The sequence below is a fragment of the Esox lucius genome, chromosome 7, assembly GCF_011004845.1.
Source record: "Esox lucius isolate fEsoLuc1 chromosome 7, fEsoLuc1.pri, whole genome shotgun sequence".
NCBI lineage: Eukaryota > Metazoa > Chordata > Actinopteri > Esociformes > Esocidae > Esox > Esox lucius.
Genome location: NC_047575.1, coordinates 10491694 through 10503742, shown reverse-complemented (window position 1 = coordinate 10503742; position 12049 = coordinate 10491694). Strand labels below are relative to the sequence as shown.

Genomic DNA, 12049 nt, shown 5'->3' with positions numbered 1-12049 from the left:
TAAAAATGGTTGTGCGTGAAAATCCCAGTAACTGAGCAGATTGTGAAATACTCAGACTGGCCCATCTGGCACCAACATCCATGCCACGCTCAAAATTGCTTAAATCACCTTTCTTTCCCATTCTGACATTCAGTTTGGAGTTCAGGAGATTGTCTTGACCAGGACCACACCCCTAAATGCATTGAAGCAACTGCCATGTTGATTAGATAATTGCATTAATGAGAAATTGAACAGGTGTTCCTAATAATCCTTTAGGTGAGTGTATATTCAAATAGCAAAAAAAACAACAACTTATAATTACATGGTGAGCATGTAAATTCGCTAAAATAGTTGGAGGATGCGGGCATCGATCCCGCTACCTCTCGCATGCTAAGCGAGCGCTCTACCATTTGAGCTAATCCCCCGATGGGGCGACTTCCGAATTCTAACATGTAATTCTTCAATGTGTCCTCTATGGCGCCGTAAATTCCATTAGCTACAGTTTTTAATACACGATCATTGGTTAGCTATAACAATGTGCATTACCAATGTGCATTGCCAGTTAATTGAAGAAGACCCCAGATTGTGTACATATTTAGCTCTAAACAGCGACGGCATTAATCTTGCCCTCGCCTTTTTGAATTAAATGATCGAACCACCTAGCTGCGCAACGTTAGCTAACTTGGCTTACTGTACAGTAGACTGACTCAGACCGACCGAGTGGGTGGAGTAATTACTGTATGACAAGAAGATGGCGAGCGGGGTTGGAAGTAAGTAAATGAGCCTGGTATAATGTAACATGTTTTTTAGTGAATGACAATCAAATGTTCATATGCCGTTTGCACTGTAGGCTCATGTGATTGATGTTTACAATGTCAAACGCCATTACAAATCGGTGAATTCTTACTAGTCAACCCATGCTTAGAGACACGAGCTTGGAATGAATGGCTCACTCTTCTCGCTAGCCAACGTTAGCTGACCAGTTAGTTAGCAGAAGCTCACTAGCTGTACCAAGTTACCATCAAAACACTGTTAATACCTGCTTTTGCGAACTTGTGTGGCATTCATAGCAATGTCTGCTTAGAAAGGTCTTCCGATGAGCCCTTCGCGACTTTCGAAACATTCGTAGGGCATGTCGTAACACCACTCAAGATGGTAGGTAGTGTACTGTAGCTCTAGCTAGCGTAACATTATTTTCACCCCTTCTCCGTGCATGGGGTAGCACGATGATATTCCATGTGGCTTAATCTCACTACCTACTTACATGAGAGTTTTACGGATAGTAGTTCTAGTTGACACGAAATGTTTTTTCCCAGGTTCTTGGGACATAATTACCTACGAAATATGATGTGATTACCACAAATTGAGTCTTCTGATATTACCTGCCCTGTATTGATTAGTAAGTGGGCGTTGCCACGGCGGTACCCCGCTCTCCTATTTACAGAACACAAGTTGCTCTCGATGGGGCCAACAGAGCCCTGGTCGGTGAGGGAGAAGCTGTGCTTGGCAACCTCTGTCATGAAAAGTGGAGACCAGAACTGGTAATGCTTCACACTATAAGTCCTAAATCATGTTACCTATGATTTCTTGGGATAGACCACTTCAATCTTAGCCGGTCAACAACTTTAACTGACCAAGAGTTCCAGTAATGGAAACAAGCAATTAAGCTAATTGTCACACAACCGAGTAAGAAAAGATTTTAGAATATAGTTGTTGGTTCAATATTAAAAGCAATAATGTGATTTCCACAACCACAGGGTGTCAGTCAGCCGAGCCATCAAACCGTTTGCAGAGCCAGGACGACCTCCTGACTGGTTTTCACAGAAGGTAGGATACGTTCCAATAACTAAACAACATAGGTGAACAATAACTTGATGATAAAAATGTATTTGTATTTGGCGTCCTTGATGCACTGGGCTTATGGACTTTGACCGAAGGGTTTGATTTAGGCATATGGGTGCTTTAACGTTTCCTAGCCCTGTTCGTTTTAAAGCAGTGTTTTCTCCCCACCGCCCCGATGGCGGTGTGTGGCCCAGAGGGTAGATGCCACAGGGACCTGTACAAAAAAAGCATGAAAATCAATGCTTTGAACCTACCACCGGTATATGTGTGGCTGGGATTTGTACTGCAGTGAAGCATATTGGCTGAGGAGGGGGGTGGCAGGTTGTCAACAAATTGTGTGTGTGGTGTTTTTTTTTTTTTGTGTTTGAGGGTGATAGTGTGTGCTAAAATAAAACAGTCAATATTTGCAGCCTCCTGAAACAAATGTTTGGGGCTTATTCTCTCTCTCTCTCTCTCACAGCACTGTGCCTCCCAGTACTCAGAGCTCCTGGAGACCACAGAGACCCCAAAGTGAGCACAGCCGAGTGATTTCTGTTATGTCGTTTTCTATCTGTAGCAGGGTCTGTGGTTCTCCTCCTGGTGTATTTCCTGTGATCATGGGGGTGGGGGGGGAGCTGCATTGAGTGTTAGTCTGCATTAAAGGTGCATTGGTTTATGCTTTGGTTTGTGGGATGACATTGGTTTATGCTTTGGTTTGTGGGATGACATTGGTTTATTCTTTGGTTTGTGGGATGACATTGGTTTATGCTTTGGTTTGTGGGATGACACCATCCTGTCCCCACGGGTTGTATTTACGTCCTGGTATTTTGCCCCAGGCGGAAGCGTGGCGAGAAAGGTGAGGTGGTGGAGACGGTGGAGGATGTCATTGTCCGAAGGCTGACAGCGGAAAGGATTGAAGAGCTCAAGAGGCTCATCAAAGACACACAGGAGAAACACCGGTAGGGAGAGGAGGGTCTTTATATCTATACCTGAGACTGTCCTAGCCTTTAGGTCTTCACAGCCGCTTAACAGACCCAACTTAGGTATCAGTTGCAGATATTCTGCATTCGCAGGAAACTGAAGAAAGAGGCAGAGCTGATCCAAGCCGGGCATCTGGACCCGAAACTAGAAGAGCTATGGGGACAGATTGTGGAGTGAGAGACTTTTAAACGTCTGTCTTACTGTTACTTTCTCAACCATATATTGATCGTTTTCTGAGACTTGTTTCTTTCTGTGGCTGGCCAGAAAGAAGAAACGGGAAGAGGAAGAGGCAGACGTGAAGAGGAAGGCCACAGACACAGCCTATCTAGGTAAAAGATAACCCGCTTCACAAGCCCCCCGAGCTGCTTCTGCCTGGAGCCTTTCTTCATGCACTCTGTTAATACAACAGTATTTTCTGCTATTGCTCCTTCGGCAGCCCGTTGTATCTGCTTCATTCCGTAGTGTGTAAAACACCGCGTGTACCAGGTTTCATAAGGCTGGGATTACCGTGTGTTTCTCAAGAGACTCGGTGAACCCACACGTTGAGGTTTCAGACGAGGAGCTCTATCAGAAAGTATGTCTGAGGCCGAGTTGGATCGGTGCGCTGCCGCCACGGAGGAAGGGGGTTCAAAGTCAACAGTAGATCGACTGTAGTGTGATTGGTCGAACTAAGAACAGTCTCACTCCGCTGCCCCACCCCCACCCCCACCCCCGCTCCCCTTCCAGCCAGACAGGCGCTGAAGAACACCCCTAAACGGGTGCCCAGTGTGACCGTGTGCTCGCCCCCGGGGTGCGGTTCGCCAAGCCTCGAGTTCTGCCACGGGGACACCCCCCCGAGCACAGCCGAGGACCCTGGCACCTCGGTGAGCGTGAGTCCCTGTCGTTTACAGGGACAGGGGCAGGTAGAGAGACGATTTGGAGTTCAGTACCCAAAAAAAAAAGACACACAAAAAACAGCAACCATATAGTCAATTTGACGTGCCGGCAGATGCTTCATAAAATGGCCTTATCCTCAGCCAGCCTGCCTCTCTCCCTTGCATGTTAAACCCCCCCCCGCAACCCCACCCCTGTTTTCTTGTCCATGTTTCATTTTCTCCCCTCCTCTCCATAGGCGCCAGGAGCAGTAGGGTTCATGCCCCTGACTGAGGCCTGTGGGCTGGGCGGTCCAGAGGCTGGCCTGGGCACTCTTCTGGATGACTCCCCGCAAAAGAAGCTCTTGGGCCAGAAAGCGACGCCACCGCTGTCCCCTCTGCTCTCCGAGCTGCTGAAAAAAGGCAGCCTCCTACCCACGAGCCCCAGGCTGGTACGTCTGAGAGGAAACGTCCCGGTGGGGATTGTTCGCTTCCGTATGATTGTGGCGCTTTAGCCGTTAGCGTTTGAAAGTTTCAGACGCATTGGTCCGACGAATCCTTTAGCGGCTCCAGAGTGCTGTGTTTGTCTCGTAGATTGGCGACGGTGACCTGCCGGGTAATATGACAGTAGCACATGACCTACAGCTCACTGGCTCCGTTCTCCCCGGCTGCCTAGCGACAGGTACCCTTGTCCTTCCTTTGGCCCCGCCCCGGAGCAGAAAGCTTGCTTCTAGAATGTCCATTTGTAGATCCGTCCACGCCGGTGTCTTCTAGACCTGGGTCGTGTAACGGGTGGAATGTAGTATTGCTCAGCGATGCATTTGTGACTAGATTAAGGCTCCACCTGCTCTCTCTGTATGCTTGGTTTGTGTGTGTGTGTGTGTGTGTGTGCGCGCGCACGTGCGCATGTCCGTGTGCGCTAGGTGCCCCTACACTTTCTCGTTTGCTGGAGGCGGGGCCTCAGTTCTCTTCTCCGCTGGGCTCCTTCGCCAGTAACACCGACTCCTCCGGCGCCCTGCTCACTGCCGCTGCGCCCGCCGCTATGGATTCCCCCGCCTCGCTACACAAAGGTCTCCTCCCTCACCTGTCCGTCGCCCATCCTAGACAGTCACCCCTACCCCAACATCTCTGTGTCAGAAGTGTGTTCCCGGTTGACCGCTGCCCCGCTCCATCTCCCCCTCGCCGTGAAGGCCGTCGCCACGGTCACATGCTCCCACCTGCGGTCTGTGTTGGAGAGGTCTGACTGGTAACACGGTAAAACTTAAGTATTGGTATGTGTTTGTTTTCCTAGGGGGGGGCGAGGCGGGGGCCTCCCGGACTGGCCCAGGGCACGGCGCCGAAGACGACCTTGTGACAGTGTCCTACATGGGAGATGAGCTGGACTTGGAGACGGTGGGGGACATCATCGCCATCATCGAGGACAAGGTTCGCCTCCCGACCTGTTTCAGAAAGACGTGGTTTTGTTTGCCTCTTAAGGCAACAAAATACTAATGTTTTAACTAAGGAAGACACATTATAGAGTGGCCTTTTATTGTGGCCAGCCTAAGGCACACCTGTGCAATAATCATGCTGTCTAATCAGCATCTTGATGTGCCACACCTGTGAGGTGGATGGATTACCTCGGCAAAGGAGAAGCGCTCACTAATACAGATTTAGACAGATTTGTGAACAATATTTGAGAGAAATAGGCCATTCGTGTACATGGAGAAAGTCTTAGATATTTGAGTTCAGCTCATGGTAAATGGGGGCAAAAACAAAAGTGTTGCATTTATAATTTTGTTATATAAACACACACAAAGAAGAATGGCCAGAATCCTGGATTGTATTCTGGCCACTCTGAAGCGTTTCCAGTTGTCTTATGCTGTGCCCTGTTGTCATCCAGGTTGATGAGAATTCTGAGGCTCTAGATGCGGCTGCAGTAGAGGCTGCCCTGTCGCTCTGTGAGGAGACCGGCCACGCCCTGTCGCTCTGTGAGGAGACCGGCCACGCCCTGTCCAGCCCCTGGGAGCCCGGGCCCTTCAAGCCCCCTGAGAACAACCTGACCGGGACCTCCCATTCCTCCTCCCTCCACAGGGGCCTGGAGGGGAAGCTCCTAGGTGGGACTCCCGCGTGCGACAGCCAGGACAACCGGCCCTCTGGGTTTCAACATCCCATGGGCCTCAGCAGCCTCCCTCCCTCCTCTTTCTCCTCCATGATGCTGGAGCACAGCCAGGCTGCCGGGGCTCGCCTGCAGCCCGTGGCGATGGGCGCGGCCCATGGGGAGGAGGGAAGCCCAGTCTCTCCTCGGGCCACCATCAAGTGTGAGAGGGAAGAGTGGACAACGCAGCAGAGAAATGAATTACCACGCCCAGGTACGAAGAGACACTTATAGCAGATCAAACTGGCAGCTGCAGACAACGACAACTCTCAACAAGTATGGAAAATAGTTTTAGCATGACAACCTCACTCTCTCTCTCGTCTCTCTCTTTTGTTTCATTACCCTTTTCTTTGTCTCTCCCCCGTTCTCTCCCTTTTCTATCTTTTCTCCCTCCCTTTTCCCTCTCTCTCCCTCAGACTGCGACGACGACCCCGTGACCAGAAGACACTCTAAGGTAAGCGTCCCAATGAGGGGACGGCCGACTGCCACTGCTGATGTCATTGTCAGGGCCTGAACTCCCCCTCTCTCCCTCCCCGCAGGATGTGAAGGAGGAGGAGGACGAGGGGCCAAGCGACGGGGAGGAGGGGAGCGCCTCCGAGACCAAAGAGGGCGACGGCGGGGAGGAGGAGGAGGGGGACGGGGCAGATGGGGCGGAGGCCTACATGTCGGAGGTGGACGGCGAGACCGAGCCCCCGGCCAGCGAGAGCGAGGACGGCTACAGCCTGCACACGGCCTCCTCCTCCCTGCAGCTCCACACCACCGCCGACTCCATCCCCAGCAGCCCTGCCTCATCACAGTTGTGAGTCAGACACACACACACACACACACACACACACACACACAGCATGTCTACACCTTGTCTAAATATGTTTTTGTACGTCTCTCTCTCTGTAGTTCCATGTCCAGTGAGGACCAGGAGGCCATCCAGGCTCAGAAGATCTGGAAGAAAGCCATCATGCTGGTCTGGAGAGCAGCTGCCAATCACAGGTAAAGAGATTGAAATGGGACTTTTACTGTAGGGCAGTCGAGCATAGTACTTACTGGGGAATTCTGCAATAAATTGAAGTGTTTGGGCCCTTGAGGATCAGAGTGACTAGAGGTGTAGTACCTGCCTTTGAAGTAGTATTATATCAAATGGAAGTGTGTATTATCCTGGAGAATACTACGTGATGTAGGGTTGTCCAGTGGTCTGATCCGCTGCCTCCGGTGTGCCTGCACTGCTATAGCGTGGGTTCGAGTCCAGCCTGCTCTTTTAGCAAAAACCCTGTCCTCTATCTTTCACCACATTCTTGTATTATTTTGCATAAAATGCCTTTAACATGCCCCACTCATGCCCCTACCCTGCATCCCATTTTGCCAGGAGTCACTGAAAAACACATGCCAAATATAGGCCATATTTGCTACCTACAAGTCATAGAAAAGAGCAGAAGTGCAGAACTTAAGAATTCATATCACAGTCCTACTCACAAACACGAATTGGGGTTTTCCCACCAACTCAACAGTGGCCCAAAGATCTTAAATCAACAATGTTATGTATGCAAACACACTGCAGTCAATAACACGGTATATAAGTGTTTTATTACTATAGTTTTTTATGGGCAGCCTGCATAACACATGCCATTCGTTTAGTCGTTTTTTTTTTTACGGACGGGATGTCTTTTCTCTTGGTGCAGGTATGCTAATGTGTTCTTGCAGCCCGTGACAGATGACATCGCCCCGGGGTATCACGGCATCGTGCACAGGTAAGCACTGACCGCGGGAAACCGCGCTCCTCTCCGCCGGCTTGACCCATCTGATGACACGTCGAACAACCTTCCCCCCCACCAGGCCCATGGACCTGTCCACCATCAAGAAGAACATCGAGACGGGCCTGATCCGGACCACGGCGGAGTTCCAGCGGGACATCATGCTGATGTTCCAGAACGCGGTGATGTACAACAGCTCTGACCACGACGTCTTCCACATGGCCCTGGAGATGCAGAGGGATGTTCTGGAGCAGATCCAGCAGTTCCTGGCCACCCAGCTCATCATGCAGACATCCGAGTCTGGCATCAGCGCCAAGAGTCTGAGGGGCCGGGACAGCACCCGCAAACAGGACCCCCTGGACAAGGTGCAGCTCTCAGGGCCTGGAGACAGGAGTGTGTGTGTGTGTGTGTGTGTGTGTGTGTGTGTGTGTGTGTGTGTGGGGGGGGGGTAATAGAACCATCACAGAAATAGAACGACTAGAACAGACGAGTCATTGACTTAAGTGAGGATGCCTGTTCTATTTGTTCCATTTCATTCTACCCAATAGGTGAAAGACAGGCAGGTAATTTTTTGAGAAAGCGTCCCCAGGGGAGGAAATGAAGAGGTGGGTTTTGGGACGTGTGGAGACCGATTAGGGAGGTGTTGAGCTACAGAGGAATGATACCTTGGCAAGAGTAGGTTAACTCATTGTTGTGTGTGTTATATGAGTGCGTGTGTATGGGATCTATAGGTTCCCTTCTATATTCATCCTTATTCTCGCTGACATTTCACAATGATCCAGACTTTATACAGTCGATGGGTTTGATGGCATGAGTTGGTGAAAAACCCATAAGCAAAGGTGGGATAAAACTAAAAAACATGTATCAATCAATGTCAGAGGCATTGGTTACTGCTAAGGTAAGGCTATATCCAGTCAGATATATTCTTTCAAATGGTAATCTGATACACCACCATACACCTTTCCCATCCTTAACACTTCACAAACCTCTGTCTTGGGTGTGTTTTTGTTACCGTCTGTGTGTGTGCGCTACCTCATTGTATCTGTGTGTGTTAAAATCATAGGTGTTGGTTTCCCTCCCGCATCTTGTTAGATGCTTTGGTAGAGGTGGGTCAGTGAATAGAACAGGGTTTGGCTACAGGCGACCCGGCTCACAGGCGATTTGTTGTTTTGGTTTGACCAACTATCTGGGTAAAAAATAATATCTGACCCAAGCATCCCACATGTAATGCTCAAATAAGCAGTCTTCATAACAAAATGTACTTTTTCCTGATCCTTCTCAAAAGAAAATTAATTATTTTGATATTTGTTGAGGTACATTTTCGCTAGCAAGCTAATGGTTTTGATATCATTTGGACGTTCAAAATGTATGTATTACTTATTTTCCCCACACATGAAGACGGAAATAAATTCCTAATTTAATATAGGCAGTGGAGGCTAAATGTCTGTGTAGTGAGTGTGGTCCCAAATGGTGAGAGCATTTGAATATCAACAGACATGTATTGCAGTCCCTTGAAGCAATCAATTATTGCTTAAATAAAATGTATAGCAACTCCTCTTTTGCTCTGTTAATATGCAGAGCTAGAAATAATACTGGCCAGTCACAAGCACGGGACCTGGCACACAATCCAATGACAGACGTATGTCAACCATGGAATATCGACTGCAAAGAGAGAACCAACCATGGCGGGTTGACAGATAATATCACTAGATCTTTTAGAACAAGCCGTAAAACTCAAAAGATAATAATTTGAGTTAGCTATTCCCTTGCATTAAGAACAAAATACAAAATAGTCCTGGTTCTGCAATTCCTTGGGTTCTTCTCACCTAACTGCTTGCTCAAAAGTTGAACTAGTCAATTTGTTTCATGTTTCCAGCCCTGTTTAGCTGTATGCTATGCTGGCTTTGATTAACAGCTTTGCAAATTGTTAGCTTAGCTTTGAAAAGTATTCCTGAAGTAGGCAGCCACACAGCCATACTTTGTTCCATTCCATTAACAAGTATATTTTTTCTAAGTTATGAGCATATTGCTTTCCTTTGTCCTTTAATTTATTTCAACCAATTTAATTGAGCAATGTATAGTTTAGTCCTTTAGTGGTGATGTTATTTATATTTGGGGCTACAGAATATTAGCTAAATTAAAATTGGTTTGAGGTCAAACCTAGCTGTTGACACTTTGTTTGGAATGAGCAGTTTTAGATTCAGTGGGAAGGATACAATTTGTTATCTAATCTATATTTCCTCCCCCTTTTTTTTACACAATGCTTCATAAGGTCACATCATTTTGATCTAATGGCAACATGGTACATATTGGATTTTGTATCACAGGTTTTGATTTGAGATGCTTCTACATAGTTCATGGGTAGAGTGGGGTTGGTTCTGTGAGATGATTGCTGGAGTTAGGTCATGACAGAGACAAACGCTAAGTCTCAGGGCAAATTATGTCTAAATGATTTTAGTTTTTAAGGTTTGTCCTTCAAATAGGAAAGTGTGATAGCCGACCAGCAATTAAAAATTGGTTTCATCACTTTCCTTTCCTCCATCCAGTAATCCTTCCACACAGGAATTTTACCCTTGTCAGTACAGAACAAGGTATTGCTCACGTATATCAATTAATCATGTATAGAATTGGAAGGCTTAGATTCACACCTATTAATCTGACACATTCAAGGTTTTTTTACCTTTGATCCCTACATGAAATATGTAATTCCTGTAGACAGTACATTAAAAAGGAAACTTTGTTTGGCAGTTTTGTCTCTTTTGAAAGGTAAAGATATTATAAACATGGGAAGCACCAGCTTTAAATTTGTTTAAACATTATGCAAATTGTTGCATTGATACTAGAATCTCCAGTGCTTAGCCATAGAATTCCATATAATGGGGCAGATTAAAAAAGTGATATACACACAGTGCTTCTATTATTGCAATGCTATCACACATTTTCCAACTAAAACAAACCAGAGACGTAGCTGGCCTTAGTGATCTCACCAGCTGGCTAATGGATTGTGTCCAGATTCAGGGCGTCCTATTTTGCGCTTGTCCTCTGGATCTTTTGGGAGTGTATGAAGGTGTGTGTGCTCTCTCTCTGACTGTGTCCTTTGTCCTCTCACAGGACAGTGTCCCCATGGCCTCTCCTGCCTTCCTTCTGTCTCTCTTTGTAAGTACCCAGTCTGCAGTATAGGACCTGCCAGACTAGTGGAGTATTCCTGCACTGGCCTCAGGTCACATGGAATATCTCTACTATACAGCTCTTTCTCTCTTGCACTTCCTCTTTCTCTCTTGCACACATGCATCCATGTTGCACAGAAACACACATTCCATGTGCACAGACGTAGTTGACCCACACGTTTGAAACTGATTGTAAATGTCGAGCCAAAGAACATTGAGGGCAAGTCAGTCTGTTTTTTTTGTTTTGGGGTGGTCTACTTTTTACAGCTTTCGATGCGTCAGAATGAACTCATCTCCTCAATGTGCCACTACAGGATGGCGGCACCAGGGGGCGTCGCTGTGCAATAGAAGCTGACCTGAAGATGAAGAAGTAAGCCGCAGGGAGAACGTCTGATTGGTAACCTCCATGGTCATGTCCCAGTTGATTAAGGTAATGAAGGACGCCACCGACGAAGCCCAACGTCCTCATGTCCTGTCACTTCAATTGGATGTGGCGGGTCTCGCCGAGAAGGTGGGGTGATTGCTGAATTGCAGTTTGGAGTACACGCAACCCCAGCACTGAGAAGCACTTGTAGGCCCTTTTTCAGTACAGGACACACTGATGTCAGGCAGGGATGCATGAGCATTTGGGATGCAGAAACCCCGTCCCACCATATGGATGTCATGCGTCTGTTAAACATAGCTTAGAACTGTGCAGTTATTACTTATGAACCATAAAAAATATTAAGTGTTTCGATTACTGTCTGAACAGCGAAGATTATACTTGGTAGTGATCTCTGTAAAACTTTTCAAAGCAGCAGTTGTTAGCTAGAATATTACAGCTCATTTACATATGCTGTGAGCAAAGCTAGCCAAAGAGCAATTTTACTGGTTGAGGTGTTTTTTCTTTTATATATAATGCTGTTAATTTGCGATGACGAACATATTAAGCAGGACATTCACGCGAGCCTTAAATCTAATTATAATCCAAAAGTAGAGTGAAATGCACTCATAAGCGATATGCAGGTGAGGCCATTCATTGCTGGCGGTCTATGAGAACATCCCACCATGCGCAGCAACATTGGCCAACACAGGAGAGGGGCCTATACTCCAAAGGCTGAATCGTGTCCCCCTTCTTAACAAGCTTTGAGACGTAGATAAACTCATTGTTAAGTAAGGAGTCGTTAAATGGGATGACTAGGGTGTTCTGCACGTGCCTGTCAACACAGAACTATAGACTTGTATGTGTGTTTTGTCATGTGTTTCCTCTGTAAAGTATTTGTACAGGCATGTCCTTTTGTGTACATATGGTGCCTTTTCTAAAGGCAATAATGAATGTTCAAGAAACAATAAATAGTTGTTGCAAGATTGATGTCCCTCTACTCAAAC

The 12049-nt window shown here is 47.2% G+C and overlaps 1 protein-coding gene across 4 annotated transcripts; it reads left to right on the top strand.

The window, feature by feature from the left end:
* Nucleotides 1–367: 367 nt before the first annotated feature.
* LOC105010893 (bromodomain containing 8) lies at nucleotides 368–12032 on the top strand. Of its 4 annotated transcripts, none has more exons than XM_010870558.5 (20): nucleotides 368–749; nucleotides 1424–1520; nucleotides 1737–1806; nucleotides 2282–2331; nucleotides 2637–2759; nucleotides 2874–2954; nucleotides 3046–3110; nucleotides 3508–3644; nucleotides 3893–4084; nucleotides 4227–4314; nucleotides 4556–4702; nucleotides 4924–5057; nucleotides 5515–5983; nucleotides 6186–6223; nucleotides 6309–6568; nucleotides 6664–6756; nucleotides 7443–7511; nucleotides 7597–7879; nucleotides 10626–10670; nucleotides 10996–12032. In XM_010870558.5, exons 1-20 carry the CDS (start codon nucleotides 731–733, stop codon nucleotides 11053–11055), a joined length of 2520 nt encoding a protein of 839 aa, XP_010868860.2. In that variant the 5' UTR covers nucleotides 368–730; the 3' UTR covers nucleotides 11056–12032. The 4 variants fall into 4 exon arrangements, with proteins under 4 accessions (XP_010868860.2, XP_010868859.2, XP_010868862.2 ...); XM_010870557.5 differs by having other exon boundaries at nucleotides 3508–3650; XM_010870560.5 differs by lacking the exon at nucleotides 4556–4702 and having other exon boundaries at nucleotides 3508–3650.
* Nucleotides 12033–12049: the final 17 nt, after the last annotated feature.

What these genes read in the sequence shown, in the direction of transcription:
- LOC105010893 (XM_010870557.5), top strand. An exon ending in ACCCTGGCACCTCGGTGAGC is followed by an intron (nt 3,651 to 3,892) that starts GTGAGTCCCTGT and finishes TCCTCTCCATAG; the next exon opens with GCGCCAGGAGCAGTAGGGTT. An exon ending in TCGCCATCATCGAGGACAAG is followed by an intron (nt 5,058 to 5,514) that starts GTTCGCCTCCCG and finishes GTTGTCATCCAG; the next exon opens with GTTGATGAGAATTCTGAGGC.